This window comes from Ambystoma mexicanum, chromosome 6p (genome assembly GCF_040938575.1).
Source record: "Ambystoma mexicanum isolate Mex_15411 chromosome 6p, UKY_AmexF1_1, whole genome shotgun sequence".
In the NCBI taxonomy this organism is placed as follows: domain Eukaryota; kingdom Metazoa; phylum Chordata; class Amphibia; order Caudata; family Ambystomatidae; genus Ambystoma; species Ambystoma mexicanum.
The window spans coordinates 1377374214-1377399176 of record NC_090935.1 but is presented as its reverse complement, the minus strand read 5'-3'; the positions used below and the strand labels follow the sequence as shown (position 1 = coordinate 1377399176).

The following is a 24963-nucleotide window of genomic DNA, read 5'->3' as shown; positions in this document are numbered from 1 at the left end:
TAGCAGCTTTGTTAATTGTAGTGAGTCACTCAAAATAACGTATTTTCTTCCATTTCCGTTGCCATTATGTCGGGAATGTATTCTGTACACAACACTAGAGGTGGATCCAGCGCTACCTCAATAGGTTCTCCACGAGTTATAACCACCAACTACTCGGGCAGTACGCTGCATCAGGGAACTGAAGTATTAATGTGCCTCGCATTTAAACTTGTGGAAATTCAAAAAGTCCTTTGTGCCAAATTGCTTATCTGTAGGTGACCGAATGCTGTACATGGAGCACATCAAAGGCAACTCGCCATGTTAGACTACTCGGCTTCATTCACGGAGCACATAAGTCTTCGCCCAGTGGCACGGAAAGACCAGAGAAGTGGCAGCACGGCAGTGTGCAGACGTGTACTGCCGCTAGTCTTTCCCATCAAATTCAGGCAGCCGCACAACTTGTTTTCCCTTTTTCTTTTTCCTGCTCCGACCCAGAGAACACCCAACACAACCGCCTGTGTGGCGTTGGTACACCAGGGGGAGCGCCAGGCACTTCTTGGAAGCTCAATCATGGGACGAACCCGAAACCCTTTTTTTCTTCCAGACAGCTCTGATCAGAGCACAAAACTGCTCACTGCCCAACGTTTCACACAAAAGCGAGCATCCGCACGACTTCTTTCTCTCCAGGCAGGAGCAGCCCGAACAGCGGGACACTGCAGATGTGACACACTGCAGTGTTTTTTGAGTACCTTTGTCACTCTTTTTGTGGGGCTGGCTCGTGGGCACACAGACCAGCCCGACCAGTGCTTAGGGCACCCAGTAGTTTTTCCAGTTGCTGTGGTCACTCGGCAGACATCAGTTGCCGGGGCTCCCACGCTTGCAACTCAGCTGTGATCACACAGCTGGACAGTGGCCTGGGGAAACCCAGGTACCACATACTGATCTGGGGGCACCCAGATCAATGGGGGCTGCAGCACTATGATCACATGGCATCAACCAGCAAGCCAGGGTAGCAGTGCCATGATCACATGGCGTCAGCCTGCCGTCCCAATAAATGAGATACGAGACAGAAGTGCCATTCATGAAGTCTGCCGCCATTCTAACGCACATGCCGGCTGAGGCTCCTTTTATTGGGAGCTATCATTAAAGAGGACAACAGCACTAGCACGATTACAGTTTGGGGCTTGTGTTTATACTAAGCATATGAAACAACGTTCCGTTTTTGCCTTTTTCATCTCCAGTTGCATTTGCCTAATTGATGTAGTTTGTTTCCGGCTGTGAGAAAGTGATATTGAAGAAATTTACTTCGAGCCAGTAATTCTTCAGCAACTACTGCTTAATCGTATACAGATCTCTGCTTTCCACCATTTTGTAATCTTATCTAGAGGGAACATTTTGAGGACTTAGACTTCGACACATGGCCAGTGATCCAGAAGTTGCACATTTGTATAGGTTTCTTCAAAAGGGCCCAATCTATCCTACTGGGATTGTGGTTAGAAGGTTCCATGTAATAATGTCCCCTCAAAAACATTGGCATGCAAAAAAATCGCTGAAGAATTGTCTTTTTTGTGGGGACATTATTACATGGAACATGCGGGGACACCTCTGCAACCCCCAAACCCTTTTTTATTTTTCATGGGGAGCGGGGGACACCCCCGCAACCCCACTGCCCCTGTCCCTATATATAAGGTCACCTATATAATGTCACCACAACCTTTTCCTGGCACCAACCATATATATAGGGATATTATTACCTGATACCAGTTATAAGGAGAGCGCCAGTTAAGGTGAATCACTGCTGGTAAAGGCAATGCATACAGTAGTGATAAAACCAGAAAAAGGATAGCACTATCACAGAAATCAGACCCCATTTAACACATCTCATTTCTGTCCTAGCACTCGCGAATCCTCGAACGTGCCTTCAACTGCACAGTGAATTGCTGGGTAACTAGTAATTGGTGAAACCACCCCGAAACTGACATAGATCACACTCATGTCTGGAACTGTTCTATTGCTGCTCACCCCTCTCTCCTCTATCCTCATTCTACTCAATCCTTCTGTGGCCTTTCAACCGGATAACCCATTTCTTCACCATACTCTTTCATCCCTTGGCTTCATGGACACTGCATTCACATGGGAGGGCTCATATCTCCCCACTGCTGCTGCTCGAACGCTTGGAAATCTAAAACCCCTCTCCCTGACTCCAGCCCCACAAGGCATCTCCCAAGGATGAGTTCTCGGCCCACTCATCTTTCCCCTGCACACCTCTTCTCTGAACAATTTCATATCATTCAGCTTCTCAGACCCCCTCTTTACTGAGGACATCCAGATCATCTTCCCCTTTCCCTTCTTCACCCAAATGTCTCTGAGGACATCATCAACTGTCTCGTTGCCATCCAGCATGGGATGAGGTTGCTTTGCACGAAGCCAAAGTTGTCAAATGATGAAGTCATCTGTCTCCCCACCTCCAACACCAGTCCCATTTTCACATCCATTATTGCCTTACCTCTAGATCTCCCCACACCTCCACTCAAGGTTCACATTCCACCACTGCTCCTGGAGAGGCACGTTATAGCCGCCATCTGCAACTAATTTTGATGGAGTCGGAGAGGCACGACTCCCTATGCATTCTGCATGTATTTTATATCTATCAAAAGTGTGTGGACTCAATAAGATCCGACAACCTGACATGGGACTGTGAACTTCTAATTCCAACTCTAGAGACCATTGTCCATTTTGGATTATTATCCATAGAACCAAGCCCACACAACCGCTAATTGGTGTTGAAGTAGAACTGGGTCTCTCACATCAACAGCACTATAGGCTCAAACATTACTGAATGTACTAACTTTAACCCAGATAAACATACATTGGAATAATTGTACACAGCTAACCAACTTGCAACCATAATCAAGTATCACGGGCACCTGGCACAGATGGCATTTGCAACTTCTTATTGAGAATGAGCCGCTCTTCCTGGGCTGAAGCACTACTCGGGCTATTTGCCACGATTAGCCACACTGGATCTCTTGCTAGCGCATGGACTGACAGCATCCTCGTGCCTGTCTATGAAAGAGGCTCCCACGACAAACCAAGTACCTAAAGAATTCTGGCTATGCTATATGCCAAATATATGCCTGTGTTCTCTTGAACGAACTGAAGAGATCGATTGAAGAGTTTGGTAGCATACCTCCCTAGCAAACGGGTTTTCGACAAAAGTCCAGCACACTAAACATACTAACACGAGTCACTACTGTTGAGACTGCGTGGAATATCCGTGAATTGTCCATTTACATTGCTCATATCGATGTCAGCTCTGCTTTTGACGTGGTAGCGAGGAACAGACGTTGACTAAAATTGCTGCACCGGAACATCTCAGATAGCTCAGGGTCTGGAAGCAAGACAGCACAGAGCAACACACTGCGAATCCTGATCCCACGCTTAGAGACTGGTCTCCGGTATTAAGCGCATTATAAAAGATGAATTAATTAATCCACAAAGGGCTTTTAACCATGCTTCTTGCTCTTCTCACGAACACCAGAGTTAGAATTTGAACAAATCACCATGCTGCTGTAACAGACTGGGTGACGACCTATGCTGGATTAAAGCAGGGCTGTGTATTAGCCCCCACCCTTTTTAACTTCTATCTGGCTGATTTATCTAGTACCCTGCTCACTGAAAAAGTCTGTTCCACGAATATTGGGGAGAGTGTCATGCAGTCGTTAGGTCATGCTGATGACATTGTTAAAATGGACTATAGCCTAACAGGTTGCAAGGACACGCCATACAGAATGGACTAAAAATAAATAAAATAAACATTGAGGAAACCAAGATTATGGTTCTTCATCCTACTAAGGCTAACCACAAATTATTCAGATGGGCTTCAAGCAACAGCCCCAGTGAGATAATTTTGGAATATAAATGTCTTGGCATAATAATAGATAACAAGCTAAACTGGGGTCCCCAAAAACATAGCACACAATTAAAAGTGAACCAATTAAAAGCAAACGGGTCTACTTAAAGCCTTCTCACACAAATAGAACGGGCAAGCAATCAATGTAATAATTAAAGTATGCCATGCTAAAATACTGCCTAATATAACATACGGGGCAGAAATGTGCGCCATTAAACATGGAAAGGCCCTTGGCTGCATTGAAAGCAAGTGTCTAAAAACATTGCTTATACTGCCCTTTTCAACCCCCATTGAGTATATTTATTAATCTATGTCGGCTTAGTTCTACACTGATTGCGCAGCGATTGAATTTCTTTTAGAAATGTACTAATTCTATACCTTGCACTATGCTTCACTGAACTGCAAAGGCCTCTAGATCAGAGGTCTTCAAACATTTTAGACCTGAGTCCCCGGAACAAAATGTGGACAGGCCAGGCCGCCCCCAAAATGTCAAATGGACAGTAAGTCCAAATGGCTAAGAACTATCACACGGCGCCACCGCACCCTACTCCCAGCATAGTCCTTGAGCTCCCCCACCTGCTCCCATCACAGTCTCTGGCCTCCTTCATCCCACTCCTACCCAGTCCCAGGGGCTCTCCCCACCCTGCTCCCACTACTATCTCATGGCTCCTGTCCATCCTGCTCCCACCACAGTCCCTGGACTCCCCCACCCTGCTCCCACCCCAGTCCCAGGGCCAGTGGCGGCTGTTGCATTTATTTAGTGATGGGGGCATAAATATTTGACATGCCACAGCGACCAAGCATAGCGAGGGAACCTGAACCAATCAAAAGGGGCTGGAGGTTATCCCCTGGGCTTTTATTTTTAAATAATGGGTTAAAATGTTGCATTTTAGAGCAAACATTTCACAAACATTGGGTAACAAGCCAAACAGTTTGCAATTGGCACTTGAGGGCCCAGGGGGCAGGCACGTAGATGTCCAGTAAAAGGATACCATCCCTGTCTCCTGGTCCCCACAGTGCCTAAAACAATCAATATGATTATGTGTGTATGCAAGGCGCTGGGGCGCCCATGGGGAAAGCCTGGTATTTTTGACTGGACATCTATGATAGATGTCCAGTAATAAAATACCATCCCTATCCCCTGGGCTCCACAGCACCTCAGAAGGAGAGCTGATGTTGACAGCTGGGTAGGGGGATTGTGCAACAAATGCATTTTTAAAATGCCTTTGTTGTACAACCCTCCCTCCCCCTTACTCCCCACTTGCCAAAATATGCTCAATGGACCAAAAAAAACACACATACACACACATTCAAACAGCAATCGCTCTATCGTTCATACGAGCACCCATCACCATACACTCACTCATAATACAAGCATAATTGCATCCATACACATATTTAAATAAAAAATAAATGAACATAAACTTACCTTCTTCCTCGATCCTGAAGTTTCTTCCCCAGCACTCCATTCCTGCATCATGAACAGGAATTGGGAAGTAAGAGCATCCTGGTTCCTGCACATGCATGCAGTGGCCTGGGCCTGGGTGCTGAAATGCCGTGCTCCAGTCTGCTCTGTCCCTATGTGCGAGGAGGCGCAGGAGCTCCCCCTCGCACATACAGTTCCCAAGCCAGCATTTCCAATTAGCTATGCAGGGCTTGCGAAGCAAAACACCACCAGCCTTGCATGGCTCAATGAGCATGTGTGGCTGGGGAACTGAACTGTCTAAGGGAAACAGTTTTTCCCTTTGACAGTTCATCCAGCCCAGGAGCAGTCCCTCAGCTGGAAAAAAGCAGCCGAGGAATTGCTCAGGATTTCACTGGGCTGGCTCCTCAGCTCCTCCATAATGGGTGAGGGGGCCACTGGGTCGACGCATTCTCAGCGATTATGGATGAGCCGCCAGGCTCAGACTGGCCTATAGGGAAATAGGGCAATGGGCGAACCAAAAATGCAAAATGATAATGTGGGACAGTTTTTTGGGTCAAAATTGGCAACTTGTGGGTCAATGTGGGCCAGTTTAATGAGGTACTTCACTATGCATCTAGTAGTTTTGACCATTGTTACTGCATAAATATTCTATAAATATCACAATTTGCTTACATTTTAACAAAAAACACCCCCTTGGGTAGTATTCAAACTGTCTGTCACTAAAGGAATTAATTGCCATTTGCAACTGCGGGCCACTTTTACATTGGTGCCCGAGATGCTCCAGTCCGATCCTGTGAGCCGCCCCTGCCCATCTCCTCCATTAAAAAAAATATATTTTGTTTTTAATTTCAGGCTGGGGTTTTGCGACCCCCCTCGGGGGAAAGGCGTGCCCCACAGTTTGAAGACCTCTGTACTAGATGATTATAGATCTTTTTTCACATGAAATCAGCAAGGAACTGTCTTTGCAAATGTTTTGTTCGAGTCATTACTTGTTTTTCTCTGCTTTCTCTCTTATTTTTTCTTTCTGTATTCATCACTAATGATAAAAAGTCTTATTCACTATATTATCTATAAGTACCCAGCGGGGGCGTGTTCTTGACCTCCCAGCCAATGAGGAGGCTCAAAATGGGGTCTTCACCACATGGTAAAGCCCCCGCTCCGAGCCTCCTCAGTGATGGAGGCGCCATCTTCCCCCACCGGGTAATGAGTTAAGCGCTCCCAGGTGCCCTACGTCCGCTCCCCACCCCCTTTCCATACCTTTCACCCCCTCCAACCCCTGCCCCACTTACCATCCACTTCCATGTCCCTGGCCAGCTTCACGCACAGTAGTGTTCCTGGCGCATCTTGATGTGAGACTTGCCAACGTGGAAAGAGAGAAGGGGCTACGTAGTCCATTCTCTCCAGAACCATGTCGGCCGTCTTTAAGTTGCATCAACTTTAAAAAACACTATTAGTTCCCTGGTACAATGTGCCGGGGTACAAATAGCAATATTGGCCAAACGTAATGCCCCGGGGCTTACGGTAAAGCTCTCGCTTCACCCTGGCTTATAACTGCTGCCCTGGGGCATTAACTGTCCCGGAAATGCCCCCCATGCTTAGGTAATATTGCTTAAATAATAAATAAATGCATATATATTCTAATTCCAGTCACGATGCATGCAAATCACAGCCAACATGTACAGCTTGTTTCCTGGTGGCAGCATAAAAAGACAAGCGAACCCGCGACTGCCCGCATTTCCCCTCCTTTTCTACACCCCCCCCAAGGAAACAATCCAAATTCAATCGGCATGTGCGAGTACACGTATGTGCTGGCAGTCTCAGTCCGTGGAATTCACACTAATTTCGAAATGAGCCCTAACTGCACAGGGGCTGTTGGAGGATATGGATTGTTAAATAACACCTGACCTATAGGAACAAGCTTCCCCTGATTGTCTGTTGGTGGTAAAATAACACTTAGAGAATGGGATCCTTCAGCCGCAAAAAGAAAATGAAACACATAAAGAAACGGTGACTCACTGCAGCCAGGGGATCCTGCTAATGAAAGAACCAACGGCCCGGCAAAAAGGCTAAGAAGCTGGAGCTTCAAAGCGAGCGCCATATTTTATTTTGCCTCTATCACTGAGGCCGCTGGAATGAAACCAAGAGTGTTCATGCAAGACAGCTCCGTAAACGAGGGAACTGCCACAGTGACAACTAGTAAGGAAAGATGCACACCCCAATACCTGCCCGGTGGCACACGAGCGGCAATGAGGCTTTTTCATTTTCCGATTTATGCACACAAACAAAATGAATTTCCTGATAGGATTTCCCCCCGAAGGGGCCATCTGGCGGCAGCTGTTTTTCTTGCTGAATTATTTGAATCTCACCTTTATCATGTTTTTCAGAGGAGTGTGCCCCGCAGAGAACTTGTGAACAAACAGCGTCTCCAGGAGATATCTGAGATAGTGCAAAGAATGGCAGAAGCAGGACAGGCTGCGGGGAAGAAACAAACGAGAACATGTCAGATATGGACGCCTTGTTTTTATGGGTTTGCATAATATACGATGCTGCAGATTAACACCAGTCCCAGACCAGTTTCTGAATACATTCCATGCCTGTGGGCGGGAGGCTCTACCTGGGGGGCGGTGTGGGAGAGGGAACAGGGGAAATGGAAGCTGGGACATGGCTCAGTCTCCTGCCATGACTGATTCATGACAGTGCTCATTGATCATCATGTGTGCTTTCTTAAGGCCAGTGCTTGGAATGGAAATACAGGAGTGCAGGTGTTCACTTTTCCATAGTACTGACTTACTGTTGAGAAGTGATGTACTCGCCCATTACTGTACTGGCTTCCTAATGAGAAGTGCCAGTACTATGGCCTCATTACAAGTTTGGTGATATTTTAGCGGTAAACCCGCTGATATATCACCACCAAAGGGATTTACCATTACCACTTGCTCCAGCAGCATTATCTCTGGATTACAAGTGGTGGTAGGCCCCATTTATTGGAGTCCATAGGACGCCATGTGGATTTTGGTGGAATTACCACCAGCAGTAATTCCACCGGCAGGTAATTCCACCAATTTGGCTTTTTTTGGGGTGTAAAGTGAAGGAATTACCTCCAGCATTCTGCTATGTTACTACTGCGTTACCACAGCGTTTGGCCATGCTGCTGAACTCGTAATGAGAATCTATAGGCCTGATTAATGGAAAAGTGGGCATTGATCAAGCAAAGCCTGCGTGCCGAGTACGACTCTGCACGAGCCAACGTGCATAAGAACTTTTGCGTGCTCTCTGTATTCATGGATTGCAAAGTGCATTACAACCCGACCCGCAAAGAAAACTGAGCTGCGCGAGGAAGCCCACAAAACACCCCCACGCAAACCAAAAACCAAGCCATATCCCAAGCTAAGCGCAAACCTTTGCCTCCACCCCTGGCCCACTATCCAGCACCCCTGCGAAAACGCACGAGCACCCTCGTAAATCAAGGCTGCACACCCTGCAAAAACCCAGGCGCTCCCTCATAACTCAAGGTTACACCCCCGCGAAAACGCATGTGCACCCTTGTAAATCAAGCCAGCACCCCTGCGAAAATGCGCACCTCCCTCGTAAGTCCAGGCGTGCCTCAGCGAAAACACGCAAGCTCCCACGTAAGTCAAGGCTGCACCCCCTGCGAAAACACGTGAGCTCCCTCATAAGTCAAGGTTGCGTCCCTATGAAAATGCGGGACCTCCCTCGTAAGTCTCAAAGCGGCACCCCTGCGAAACTGTGAGTGCACCACCCTACTCCCAAGGCACACAAACCGCTTCCATTTACCCATACTGCACATGAACCCATCAAGTCCTGACACCACCCACCAGCCCCCCTCGCCTCCGACACTACCCGAACCAGCCCCCTCAAGTTCAGACACCACCCACCAGCCCCCCTGACCTCCGACATCACCACAGGCAGCACCCTGACAGCAGACCCTCCTCCCCACATCGCCCTCACCTCCGACACTACGGCCAGACAGCACCCTCAAGTACAGACATCACCCACTAGCCCCCCTCACCTCCGACACCACCCCAGGCAGCACCCTCAAGTCCAGACACCACCACCAGCCCCCCTCACATCCGACACCACCCCAGGCAGCACCCTGACAGTACACCCCCCTCCCCACACCACCCTCTTGTCAACACTACCCCCAGGCAACACCCTCAAGCCAGACACCACCCACCAGCCCCCTCACCTCTGACACCACCCCAGGCAGCACCCTGACAGTACACCCTCCTCCCCACACCACCCTCATCTCCGACAGTACCCCCAGGCAGCACCATCAAGTCCAGACACCACCACCAGTCCCCCTCACATCCGATACCACACCAGTCAGCACCCCAACAGTACAACCCCCTCCCCACACTGCCCTCACCTCCGGCACTAGGTGGTCCAGGCACCTCTGACATTATCCCAGGCAGCCCACTCAAGTCCAGACACCACCCACAAGCCCCCCCTCACCTCTGACACTACCCCGGAACCCTCCTCAAGTCCAGACACCACCCACCAGCCACCCTCACCTGCGACACCACCCAAAGCAGCACCCTGACAGTACACCCACATCCCCATAACACCCTCACCTCCGACGCTACCCACAGGCAGCACCCTCATGTCCAGACACCACCCACCAGCCCCCCTCACCTCTGACACTACCCCAGGCAGCCGCCTCAGTTCCAGACACCACCCACCAGCCCCCCTCACCTTTGACACTGCCCCAGGGAGCACCCTGACAGCCTTGCACACAACCAGTCCAATGCATTTCTGCAACTCACATGAACCTCTGTGGTCTGCTTCCGCCATGAAGCACACCTTAAATATGTCCACTGCCAACACGATCAACAGGAAGCACTGAAGATAAATTCTGGGCATGAGCATCCGCTGTCACTCTCTGGCAGACCTGAATCTACAACCCATTACACCATTTAAGGGGACATGGGGACACCCCCGCGAACACCTGCTCCCTTTAAATGGTATAATGGGGTACACCTTTACCGGGTGAAACCACAGCATTTCTTCCACGATTTCTTTTACCAGTGACATTTTTGCCGTGATTTTATTACCTGATACCCATTTTTTCGCATATGTATATGTGGGGGGGGTAAAGTTCATAGAAAATGTATAGGCGTAAGGTGGGGGGCTATGGGGTGTCTCCCCCACACTCATATATATATATATATATGTATATATATATATATTCAGTAAAAATCTTTGTTAAAGGGACGTTATGGTTAAGTTGCGCTACTAAAAACCTATGAAATTCAGTACAAAAACTTTGTTTAAGGGAGGTATGGTTCCAAGTAAAACCGAAAAACCCCCTGAAATTCACCAGGTATGGTAAACTAAGCAACCATAACTCGCGCCACCACTGTGCACTGCTAAGACTAACACCCAGGACATCAAAGATGACATCACAAAGGTCATTGATGACATCACTGATGACATCACATGTCTGGCTCCCTCTTTTTTCCTTTACTGACATATCTAGGTCAGTAAGAGTCAGGAAATAAGAAATCATAAACTCATTATTTATATTCAAGTACTATAGTTGTAGAGTTATTTTTCAAATATGTTCTTGCAGTAATTCACTTGGGTTTCGCTGAGAGCATATGAAACATACACGTAGGGGAAAACACAGATTTCAGCATTGGTTTGTGTGTATAAAGATAATCAGTAAGGTTCTCAACACTAGTTCTGCCTTTTTTTAAATTACTTTACTTTCCTGGATATGCTCATATTTGTGTACATTGTATGCACACTACTCTTCTTAGGGTCCAGTCAGATTATATGAAATGTATACATGGCCAATTAGTAGGTTTGAAGCACAGCGATCACTTCGGTGTATAAAGTTAATCAGTTGGGGTATGAAGATTGGCTGTTAGTACTATTGTTTACTTCATTTTCCCTGTATATGCTCATATTTGTATGTGTTGTTATTTGTGTTTCGTTTTGAATAATGCAATTATGAAGTAAGTGGGTTTTATTAGCTAGTTATTAAATGTAGCCCAGTAGACAGAACTGTAATAAGAAGCATGTTTCATTTTACTATTCAACATGGTAAGATTAATAATATTGCACATCCATCATATATGTTGCACACAATGGCTATCTTTCTACATGAGTAGCTTAGTATACTGGAAAGAAACTGATAAAAGAATAGTATTCGTATCAATGCATTACTTAATGCACTATGTACCTCATGAAATTTCTTACTATAACCCTTCACATTTTTTGATGAACATTACTATAAGAATCCCTTGTACAGATTTTTTTATGAAAATAATTGCACATGTGATGTCATCAGTGATGTCATCAATGACATTTGTGATGTCATCTTTGATGTCCTGGGTGTTAGTCTTAGCAGTGCACAGTGGTGGCACGAGTTATGGTTGCTTAGCTTACCATAACTGGCAAATTTCAGGGGGTTTTCGGTTTTACTTGGAACCATAACGTCCCTTACACAAAGTTTTTTTACTGAATTTCATATGTTTTCAGTAGCGCAATTTAACCATAACGTCCCTTTAACAAAGTTTTTTTACTGAATATACATTTTCATAGTGTAAATTTAATAGATATGTACTAGGGTTCCCTTACTTTATATACAATTAACTTAGAGCATACCGAACACCCCGCTAATGATTTTGATGTCCGCAGACGGGCACGGACGACATCAACACTACCCAAACAAGCAAGGGGTATTTGAAATTGTTCTATCCTACCATATAAACACTACGCAAGTTGAAAAAGCAGCACATATACACTTTATATATATTAATAATTAAGCAGTGGAACCTACATATTTAACACATCAACCAGCCATTGAAATACGATATGTAATAAAATGGAGTATACCATAACAAAAAAGATATACCTCCAACATAATTACCTCACAGAAACTGCAGAGCTAGAAGCAACAGTAGACCTACACAACACAACGAATACAACTTTCTAGAAACTAATAAGTAAACTTCATTTTTTGTATATATTGCTCTACTTTGTGTGTGAGGTACAGTACAATTAATATATTTTTGTTTTTCACACAGAAATGAGCAGTACTTTGGAGTGGCTGGAACAAAATTTTCCACATGAGGAAATATCTGAAGAGAGTGATAATAATGGTAGACACTTGTCAATACAAGGAAATTAATAGTCATTACCTAATGTGTACTTAACATATATATGTTTATTTTTTACAGACCATACAAAGATTGAAAATGTGACTCGAAAAGACACAATGGAAAAGACTCTCGAACGCATTGAACAGAAAGTAGACATTCTTAAGGAAAATTTCAATAATTTGAAACAGTTAGTGGAGGACCATATCAAAGAAAACATTAAGTACCATTGCCCCACCTGTACCTGTGCCCCCTCTCCATGTCCCAGTGAACTATCCCCAAACCGTGAACAACAAAATAAACGTTTTGTTGAGATTTCCATCCCTTCATCCCCTCCCATCCATCCTCTCCAAACCCCTAATTCCCCTATTTTTGTATCAGTTTCTGCTTCCCCCTCTCTTTCATAATTTGTGTATCTGTATATAAATAAAAAAAATGTATATGTCTTGTAATGAAAATCTTTGTATTTTTTTTTTAAAAGCAGTTAAAATGTCGGCGGACAGCACGCCTGTTCGGCCTGTCCGTAATTAATAAAATGTGGATGTCCTAAGGACACTACACCTCTCCGTACCATTCGCAACCTAGATAGAACTGTTCTTAGAACACACCAGGTGTCAGGGATGTCCGTAAATCAACAAAATGGAAGTGTCCTAAGGACACTATACCTGTCCGTACCGTTCGCAACTAAGATGGAACTGTCCGTAGAACAGGCGCGGTGTCCGGGATGTCCATATACAAACAAAATGGAGGTGTCCTAAGGACACTATACCTCGCGGTACAGTCCGCAGAACATCTACACACATTCACATCATATCCATGCGTCCTGCAAACATCGCACCTGTCTGTAACTGTCCGTCTCACTTGTGTCTCACTTTAAATTAGTTTCAGGATACGAACACTGTCCATAGAACACCGGCGCACATGTGCACGACCGCTCCTGCGCATTTGCTGTCCTGGGGACACCCGTTCCCTTCGCGGACGTGTTCCCGACATCATCATGTGACCGCACCCACGCTGAGCGTGTGTCCTAATTTGCGGACTCTGTCCGGATGACCAACATTTTAAAAGAACTTATTTAGACAATCCAAATTATTTTACAGTAACAAATCACCATTTCACATGTCCAAGACAATGGCCATGGATTTCCACATTTTTTTGTGTAACTTTTTGAACGCTTTTGAGTGTTCGATATTTTCTCAAGGCGCACCCCTCCACCCCTATAAAAAGCCACACCCCAGAGTTGATCTTCATTGTGCTTCTGGCTATTGCAGATTGACTTTTGCTGCCTTTAGTGCTCTAGCTGAGATTACCTCATCAACCCTAATGGCATCCATGGCTGCTGTTGCTACATCAGCCTCAGCACCACCCCCAAACCCTCCACCACCTCCGCAAGGCCCTGCAGAGGGGAACACGCATGAGGATGTAGGGAACGATGATGAAGAGGATGAAGAGAATGAGTTGGAGGAACGCCCTACTACCAGCACTCACCGGGAGTCTTGGGTGTGGTGGTTGTTTACCGTTTATGGTAATGTACCAAAAGCCCTTGCGGACAAGGTACCCTGTAACCAGTGCAAATTAGTGCTGAGTCGTGGGAGACGTGGTTCATACAGCTTTGGTACTACATCCATGAAGCGACACCTAACTTCGTTCCACGGTGCGGACATTCGCAAGGTTGTACCTTATGATGAAGGTAGTAGGTTGAGTTCCTCCAAAGCATCTTCCGTTTCCGTTCCTCTCACCACAAGAGACACTCCTGTGGGAGAGCGCATCCCTCGAGATGCTTCACAGGCCATTCGCAATGCTGTTGAACCTTACCTTTCGAGGGGCACAATATTGTGTATGTACTGTGACACAGTACTCTGCAGGGGGGAGGGTCTTCGAAGTGCTTTTGAGACTATGGTCACGGACCACCAGAAGACCTGCTACCTACCTAAATAAGGCCCACCCTACATCTTCCTCTCTCCACCTGCCCTTTCTTATCCCCGTGGTTGGTGTCCCTTGCTTACCCTCCTTTGCCCTCTTCTCCTAGTGTGTCGTGTGTAAAAAAGCCCAAAAAATATAAAACAACAAAAATCCCCCCAAAAAAGGCTCTTTTCAGAGCCGCCTTTCTCAGTTTAAAAATAGAACTTCAAATAAACAGTGCAGGTCCCTACGCATTTTTTAAAAGTCCGCGGACAGTCTTAGTATAGAATTTTTTTTGGGGTGCTGCCCTAGCAAAACCAATGCACTTTTCTCTGGGAGTAAGTGGTGGCTCTATAAAGAGCCTTTTGGTGGTGTTTTTGTGTGTTTGAAAAACTTGGAATCGTCAACATCTACTGCAAAATAGATGACTATAATTCCAAAAATGGTCGCAATGCATTTTGTTCATTTCTCAGAATAATCTGATTGCCAGCATATGTAAAATGGACTCCATATCTGCAAAAAATGAATGTGCTACGAAACATAATATTTTCATTGTGAAAAGAGGACATGCCAACATCTCTTGGAAAGGCACAAACAGCCTTATTGACATTGCGCCTCGCTTTCTCCATTTGTCGACCAAATGAGGAAGAACGCAGCCACATTTGTCTTTGCGCAATACTAGAAAAAATTACTTGGGAATTTGGAAACATGTCTATGACCTTCACAAGTCCTTCTTTCATTGCAAATTGCAAAGAAATTCCAGACACATGTCCTAAACTGTTCCCTCGACAATTAATTATAATTATGTCAGGATGACGCTCTATCTGTAAAGTAGCACAGGGAGGTACCAAGCCCTGCCACTTCATTCCATGCACTCCATGCCAGTGCACTTCCACATGAGGGAATCCAAGATCTGCAGATACACCACAACGTTCTGCATGCACCTCCAACCAATGTATCCATGAGTCTCCTAAATTCCAGATAATCTGTTTTTGAAAACACACAGCCATAGCTATCTCTTCTCTCAGGAAAAAGACGTCCTCACTAAATCTCTCCTTATACAACACACCCACTAAACTTTACTGACCAATCCCTAGCTCCGCTCATTCTCATTTGCATGCCTCTCCACCCCAGAATGCCTGTATGTAATACGCGCTGTCTGCAAACTACCGCCATGTCCGCGGACATGTAGAAGATCTGAGCGTGGTGAATGTACATGTAAATAGTGTTCCCCATTTCCCCTTTAAGGTGGGCTCTGAAAAGAGCCGTTTTTTTTTTTTTTCTTTTTTTTTGCAGATGCCTGACAGACACGTTATTTTATATTTTTTGGGTTTTTTTTTTCTTCTTACTTTACTCCTAAAATCTTCACATAACCTGTTCCGAAGCATGCCTTACATTCCAAAAGAACATGGCATTTCCCAAAAAAGATAGAGAAACACCATCTGCTTCAAAATAAGCAGCATTACTCGAAACAATATTCTCGTTGTTACATAAAAACATACCAGCTCTTAGCATGAAAGCACACATGCCTCCATTGATTGCACACCTAGCAATTCTTTGATCAGGACAAAAAACAGAACTGTTGTCCCATTTTGCTCTAGGAAGTAATCCAGAAATAATTACTTTCGCATTTGAAATGATTTTGATTACTGCTTGAACCAACTGTTCCAAATCTGCCAACAAAGTAGGGGAACTCACGTAGCCCAAATGGAAAGCACCATAGTGCAAAACTACCACATGGGGACTGTTCATCCTACGCATATCTCTAAAAATGTGGTGAATTGCTTCTACATTGCAGTCAGTCACAGTGCTCCACACCACCTCCACTCCTCTAACATCAAAATTGTTTGCCGCATGCCTGCATTGAGAATACTCCTGTAAACCATGGACAAACATATCTCCGAGCACCAACACCCTGACTTTCTCCACTTCTGCCATCTTCACTACACACACTCTCTTTATAGACAAATCAACAACGTCAACATCTGATTGGCTGATCCCTACAGTCCCCTTTCCATGCTGGATTTGCTGGAAAACGCTGTATGTGGCACACCCTACCCACGGACAGCTGCGGTGTCCGTGCGGCACCTAACACTTAGCCAGCCGTTCTACCCTTTCCACATCACTCTCGGTTCCATCCCCTCATTGGATACAGCTAAGCAGTCTCACAACCATCCACCAATCACATCCAAGACCTCTACATCTAACTCTTCATCAGAGTTCCGCACAAATGTACTGTTGATCACTCTGAATACAAGTCTCATATCATTGGAAAGCACCTACTACAAAAACTACTGTACAAGTCTCGAAGATTTCTACTTACAGCTCCATACATATCCACATGCATGATTACAAAGTACAGGTATGCATATTTTATTCAGAGTACATGTACAACTCTTATGATTCCATATAAACAAAGTAATGCCACTAAATCTGCATAGCCAATACATACAAGCCAACACTCCTGTTTAAGCGCGAGACTCGATTTGTATTGAAAAATTGCACAATTTTTTACTGTCTCCCGCCTAAATTAATGCTAATCCCAATGCAATCGTATGAGAAAAATAAATGTTCCCGATTGCTCTGGTGAAATCTCCCTTACTTAAATTTCTACTCATTTGCGAAGCATGTTCAACTAACATACTGTAAATAACATATAAAGACTGCACATAGTCAATTGAAATGCATGCATACACTATGTTCAAATATCAAACAAGTATACTGCCACAAAAACATAAAAATCAACGTGTACATTAACATCAGTGCTATAAACACACAAAATTACTAACTTCTTCCTTTTACAATTGCAGTGAAGACCACTCTCCTGAAAATCAGCAGCATCTAAACTACAAACAACATATCAGAAGAAACCTGCTCATTCCACAAAAAAAAGCATGTACAATACTACCTTTATATTCTTACTGTTCCTCAAAGACACTGTGTGGTTCATTCATGTAATTTGCGCACCAAAAAAAACATCGATTTCTGAACCATTCTGCCCACAAATCTGCATTCATTAAATAGAAATTAGCAGGCAGAATGGCACACAAATCCCTGTTTTTTTGGAACACAAATAACATACTCAACCCTTAGAATATTAGTACTACAAAACAAAGAACTGTTTTAATTTTATACCATTACGTTTACTATTAATGCTTCTCCTCACCACTAGCTCACTTTCTACTCTCACCTGAACCGCAGTGTAGTAACATACAAACAGAAGAATAGCCTTCCCAACTCATTGTAACTGCCCAATGCACATTCACATACCACCACATACATCTTTCCCATCAAACTCATACACGCATGCACAAAGCACACATACATTGCAAAACAAACCAACCCATACCTCCTTTTTTTTCAACAGACCCCAAAGCATGCCTACCAAAAAGCAAGTCCATAGAAAGCAACGCAGAAATAGAGAAAATGAAAATAAAAGTGTCCAAAATAAGCATCCATCTCTACCAGAATTTGTACAAAACGTTCAAACAAAACAGCTAATGCAGTCATTTAACAAAACAAAAGAAGCTTCTAGTACAGAAACTTTGCCTCCTCTATCAAAATGTAAAATGAAACGGAAAGTGATTAACAAGAATTCAGCTACCACTACTGCTAACACTGATCCTATAAATCTTGATGTAGTGGCAAGTAACCATACCAGAAAAAGTATTTTAGCAAAAATGTTCCACCACAGAGTCCTTCAGAATCTGATAAAAACAGGAAAAAAATCATGCACAACCCTTAAAACCTACCGTAGAAAATTAATTCTAGAAGCTCTCGTAGACAGTGCAATCCTTCACAAAAGGAAGTTATTTATTTTAGTTTTAAACAGGATGAACAAAACTAAGTACTAAACTACAAAAAAAACTTCTCAATAAATGCAATGTCAACAAAAATAACTTCTTAAATATCTGTGGAGGTGAATAGAGTCACACCACAATCACAGAACCATATTTTAATGAAGAAGCATACAAACAAAACCAAACAAACACAATTGCCATTCATAGCAGTGGACGAGGTTATGAGAAAATTAATAATACCATCATGGAACAAGAAATACTGCTTACAAAAATATCCCCAGAAAACTCAGAATTACCTCTCCATTCGACTGAACCAGAATGTCCAGTATACAAATGGCCGTGCACGTCAATGTGTAACATTCCCAACAAATCTTTAAAATCTTTATGCTAGTTCCCCAATCAGTATGTGAAAGGTAAAGACAAAATCAAAATGAAAGTGCTGCATAATATGGATACCTGTCCAGTGCGCAAATACACAGGACTACAAGGACATTCATTAGCCTGCATTTCAGGACCTATTTGTAAAAGCACCTTCCATTATATCAAAATTATATCAACACATCATTCAACTGTAAGAAATCTAAACTATAAACTGTACTATGCTAAAAGTCCTTCTTTAGAACTAGCCAATTTAAATAACACTCTTCTACATGGTACACCCAAAGACCTACAAGAAGAAATCAACCGTATCCAGAGAAAATATTTTGGACGTGAAAGCCACTTACAAAATACAATAGCTTTAGAACAACTAGCAACAATTCTGCACATGGCAACCTCCTACTACACACATACAAAAAGAAATGCTAAAATTTAAAAGTACATCTGCTGAAGTACCAAACCATGTGTCTGTGTGTTGCCGCAGAACTTTTTACAAAAGTAACACAAAAACTATAGACGTAACATACAAAATAGAAGACAATGAAGATCCCGAATGGTTTGAATTAGCTCTCTACCTTTTAGCAGAAAACAAATACAAAATACATGACCCCTTAATACTTTGCAGTTACTGCACTACAAAAGTTGACAACAACCAAACTCCTTCACTTGCTATCACAAATAACTTTGAATTATTCCCACTACCAAAACACCTGCAACAACTCAATTTATATGAGAGCATCATAATTCAAACAGTACACCCATTTCAAGCAATAATACGCCTTCAACCAAAAACAACAAAATTACCTCCCTCCTCAATTGGTAAAAGGCATTCGTGGCAAAGTAGCATATTTACCATTAGATCTGACAGAAAATGTGCACACTCTAGGAGTGCAACGTCCAATAGAGCAATCTTTAATTGTCTTAGTAAATGGTGTACCAAGAAAAGACAAACAAATTTTGCAACAACTCGTGGACTTACATAAAGTTAGACAAGCCTTGCAATATCTAAAAGACAATAATGAGTACTACAAAGAAATAAATATTGAAGAAAACTTAAGGGGAACAACTGAAATAATTCAAGAGTCACCAGAAAGTGGTCAATTTGAACTTATGGATACTGCTGCAGTATCCAATATTTTAGACCATTATACAATTCATCCATTGTACTCTAAAGACAGCATAGATGATGCACTAGAGACGTACCAAATGCAACAAACCAAAGGATCACCAATGAGCATATGGGAAAAAAGTATAGAAGCATGTGCTTTTCCTCTACTATTTCCTACTGGCAAAGGAGGAAGGTACGATGATAGACCCACTCAGATAACAACATCAGAATACCGCCCATTACAAATGTATTCTGAAGATCCCGGATTTAGACAAAATGTGGAATACATATTCCACCTACTGTTTGAAAGTGTACTAGCAACTCTATGTTACAGAGTTGCACACATATTGAAATCGGGAACCCACTTTCAAAATATGTCAGCTAGGCAATTAAAACAAAGAGTGCAAGAAAAAGATGAGGTTTTACAATCAAGCATTACAAATCTGTTCGCAAACATGCGTGGTACAAAAGAATACTGGTTCCGACATCACAGAGATGTACATTGCATGATCAGAAACCTTGGACCACCCACTTGGTTTGTTACATTAAGTTGTGCAGAATATGCATGGGAAGATTTACATGATTTCCTACGCATATCAAACAAAAACAAAACAAACATAGATATACTAACACCTGGAGAACTTTGCTCTCTAGATCCTGTTAATGTTTCAAGATATTTCCACCATCGTTTCATTGCTATGCTACATTTTATTTGTAATAAAACTGTTCCTCCCCTCGGAGAAGTGCAACACTTCTTTTGTAGAAAAGAATACCAAGCCAGAGGAGCACCACATATCCACATGCTTTTATGGATTAAAGATGCTCCTAAATTTGGTCAGGACAGTGACGCCACTGTTTTGCCGTTCATCCAAAAATATGTCACTTGTGAAATCCCTTCACAAACGAGACATAGTGACCTTCATGCACAAATTGTACATTTTGAAAAACACAAATGTAGCAAATATTGTCGTCACAAATACAAAAACAAAGGGAAATACTACACCAAATGCCGCTTTGGTTTCGTAGACCAGTTACAGAAACAGGTGAAGTGAACAACTTCATGCCTTCAGTTAGACATAGTGTTAAAGGTAAATCACCTAAGAACACGTGTTACATAAAAAGAACAGAAGAATCAAAATATATCAATGATTACAATGCAATCATTGCCCTCTTATGGAATGCAAACATAGATGTGCAGTACATTGCAGACAATTCCACTTCAGTTGCACGATATGTTACAGCCTACTTAACAAAAGCAGAAAAAACAGGGCTTCAAGACCTCTGGAATGACCTATCATCAGACAAAACACTATCTCTGAAATTGTACAGCTTAGGCATAAAAATGCTCTCTCATAGAGAATGTGGCCCCTACGAAGCTGCAGATCATTTAATCGGTAATGCTTTGCATGGAAAATCTGGAAAATATAGTATGGCTAATTCTTGATCCTGCTAAATCTAGAAAAGGAGTTCTCAAATCATATGACGACATAGAAACAATAGCCAAAAATGATCCCAACAGCCAAGACATTTTGAAAAACAATTTACTAGACACATACTACCCGAACAGAAGTACCACTTTGGAAAACATGTTTCTATACCACATAGCCCAAACCTTTGCATACAAAAATAATATAAAACCCGATGAAAACAAAGGTAGATATAGAGTGACAGATTGTGAAGGCAGCTTAATTAATTAATCATATCAAATTGTCATTAAAAACTCCTCAACAGAAAGAACTATATTACATGTCCCTGCTACAACTTTTTAAACCATGGAGAAAAGAAGAAGAGGTACTAGATAACTATGACTGCTATGAAGACGCTTTCAAAGCAAATGAAAGCACTATCACCGATGTGAACTTTATGCAGTACAAAACAATGCTGCAAAATGAACAGCAACAAGAAGAAGAACTGCAGGCCCAACTAGATAAGGACACTCCCGACAGTAGTCAACCATCTGTAACAGGAAGCCAAGAACCACTGGGACAGCCACTAATAGCAAATGAGGCAGAATTAGCTATGACAGAAGTAGAAAACACCATGTGTCACTATGAAGAAGATACAGAAGACTTAACTGTACTACAATCAAAACTTAAAAAAGACCAGCGCACCATTTTTGAAGAAGTAACAGAAGAAATTGCACATGCTATACAACACGAAAATAAAGAATGCACCTGCCAAAAATACAAACCTATACTGCTATACGTCAGTGGTGAAGCTGGTTCAGGCAAAACATTCTTAATCAAAATCATCAGCAAGTTCCTTCAACAATTGACAAACAACAAACTGTCAGCTGTTGTAACTGCCCCCACAGGTTTAGCTGCCTACAACATAGGTGGTGTCACTTTACACCGATTACTACTCCTTCCAGTAGAACACCAAAACAAATTAGACTAATACAAACTTTCCACAGAAGCTGCATTGGAACTATGCGTATTAAAACAAATGAAAATGCTACTAATATGTGAATAGAGCATAGTCTCCAACCCAATGTTGGCTTTGATTCACCTCAGATTGCAAGAAGCACTTAATACAAACTACGAAGAACTCTTTGAAGGAAAACACATGATTGTTTTCGGAGATCTTCTTCAATTGACACCAGTGAAAGGTGAACCTATTTTTAAAACCTTAGAACACAAACTCTGCCGTGAAACTGTTGGCAGCATAGGAAATGTCAACCTTTGGCAACATTTCCAATACAAAGAATTAACAGAAAACATGCGCCAATCTGCAGACCTCACCTATGCCAACATTTTAAAAAGTATTAGAGTTGGTGTACTATCTCAAGGAGGATAGCTCAGCGGCAGCGTGCTCGACTTGGAAACAAGACGACACGGAGCAACACAGGTTCGATCCCTGGGTCCGCCCTTAGAAACCTCTGGGTATTAAGCGCGTTATAAATAACCTATCATATCATATCATAGCACAAACAATATTAAAAACCCGGCACATGCATGCACTTTATGGCGATAGCTCATTTGCTACTGATGTTATGGAACAATTAGCGCACAAAAATGTCAATTGTATGGCCTTAATGCCAACTCTTGCAAGCTGTACTAAATTCAATCAAACAATGTTAAAAAAGAAATGCAACCAATAATTGAAATTTGCTCCACAGACAAACTGGACGTATACGGTATGGCACTACCAATGTGTCAACAAGCCACAACAAGACTAAATACCTTAGAAAATTCTATCTCCAACACAGCTGGGTTGGAGAAAATATAAAAATTATCCTTAAACTGTAGAGTAATGCTTAAACGTAACCTTAACGTGGAGCAAGGACTAGTTAATGGAGCACTGGGTACAGTTGTTGGCTTTCAAACATACCCACGTGACAAAGACATTCAGTTTGTCAATATTCTCTTCGACAAACTTTCAGAAGTAAAAAGGATAGGGCGCTCAACAGCTTGATTCCTTCTCTTCAAAGACATGTATGTACGCAGAGAACAATTTTCTCTAACTCTTGCATATGCAGTCACCATTCATAAATCCCAAGGTCTTACCCTAGACAAAGCATTGATAGATATTGGTAACACAGTCTTTAAAGAAGGCATGACCTACGTAGCACTATCACGCTTACGTACACTTGACGGTCCATTTCTATTCAACTTTGATGCAAGTAAAGTCAACACTGATATTCCTTGCATCTAGAATACAGTAGACTACGTTCACTATACACCCCCCACCTAAAAGCATATCCTGTTCCACAAAAAGGAAAACGTTGTAAAAGAAAACTAATTCAAACTGAAATGCAACAGAATCTGACTGCAAATCCTCCAAAGAGAGTAAAAGAAGCTAATACTTCATCAATTACCATAACCAAAAGAAGAACCTATTAGTCAAAGTAACTCAAGTACTTCTTCAAAGAAGCAACACACACTCCGTAAAAATAACTTGGACAAAAAACTATATGGTCCATTCAAATTTTCAAATGTAACTGGTGTAAGTTTTTACGCAAATGTAGCAATGAATATTCTATTTCAATTGCCACCAATTGTTGACAACATTTACTTACACAGTACAGACCAATTGTGTTTGCAAATGTTAGTCCTTCATAGAAACGCAACAAACAATCCTGACAACACGTATAGTGTTCACAGAATAAGACAAGAATTGGACTACTGTGCTGGAATGGTGAAATTCACTATAAACTCACAAGAAGATCCACAAGCATTTCTAATGTACCTACTACAAGTACTGGAAAACAAAAACATACCTATAAATGAAATCTTCCAGATTTCATACATGTGGAACCATACATGCACTCTCTGCAACAATGTGACACAAGAACAAATCCCTAATGAGCGCTTCATGTATGTATCCATACCTAATTGTGAATCCATTGCAAGCTGACTGGATTCACACACGGTCAAGTATCACTTGGTAAGAAAACCTTCACAACAATAGGTATAATCTACCACGCAGGAGCCACAACCAATGCAGGTCACTACACTGCATATATTAAAAAGAAATATGGATGGTTCAAATGTAATGATAGTACCATTACTCTAAAGCAGAGATTAGCTGCAAATCTTACAAACGCTTACTTAATCTTCTTAAAACCAAAATTTTATAACTAATCTGTACTTCAACATTAACAAAAATTCAAATAAAAAACTATAAACAGTTAGAATACGCCAACAGGTATCTAACTGGCCCAAGATTCTATAACAACCAAACAGATAAATGAATATCACTAAATTGTAACAAAAAATAGACAGTTAGAATACGCCAACAGGTATCTAACTGCTTCAGAAATCTGCAACAATCCAACAGATAGAACATTAACCAGAAACAACAAGTGAACACTGAAAGGAAACAAACAAATAGACTGTAGCATAACAAAAAAAGGTTTTTTTTTTTAATCCGACAAGGTTTTTTTTTCCACAGACCCAATGATTTGAAAAACAAACACAGAAACTGAGCAAAATACACAGTACACTGGTTTGTAAACCAAATCTGAGGGTCCAAAAAAAACCTCGAATGTCTATTGTGCAATGTAATAAGTCTTTATAGAATACATACACTAACATGCTCTTTCCTTTTAACACAGAAATTGAAAAATAATATTTCCTCCAAGTACCACACTCATGTAAAAATGTATCGAATCTCAACAAATGAAACAGTAAGTATAATTTCAAACATTTGATAGATATTCAAATCTATAGGTGTGATCTATGGCTGTGATATGGTGCAGTGGTTGTGGTCAGGGCCTAGAGTCTTGGGTGTATAGCCTACAGCCTACGTCCTGCAGCCATGCACCCAAGACTATAAGCCCTGGCTACAACCACCGCAGCATATCACAACCACAACCACTGCACCATATCACA

The 24963-nt window shown here is 42.5% G+C and overlaps 1 protein-coding gene across 2 annotated transcripts in view; it reads right to left on the bottom strand.

Moving 5' to 3' along the window:
• Positions 1–24963, bottom strand: part of TECRL (trans-2,3-enoyl-CoA reductase like) — a 1221034-nt gene that overhangs the window by 571427 nt on the left and 624644 nt on the right. For both annotated transcript variants that reach the window (XM_069626096.1, XM_069626097.1), the window contains one exon: positions 7685–7790. In XM_069626096.1, the coding sequence (XP_069482197.1) occupies positions 7685–7790 (106 nt within the window). The remainder of the gene's footprint in view (positions 1–7684; positions 7791–24963) is intronic.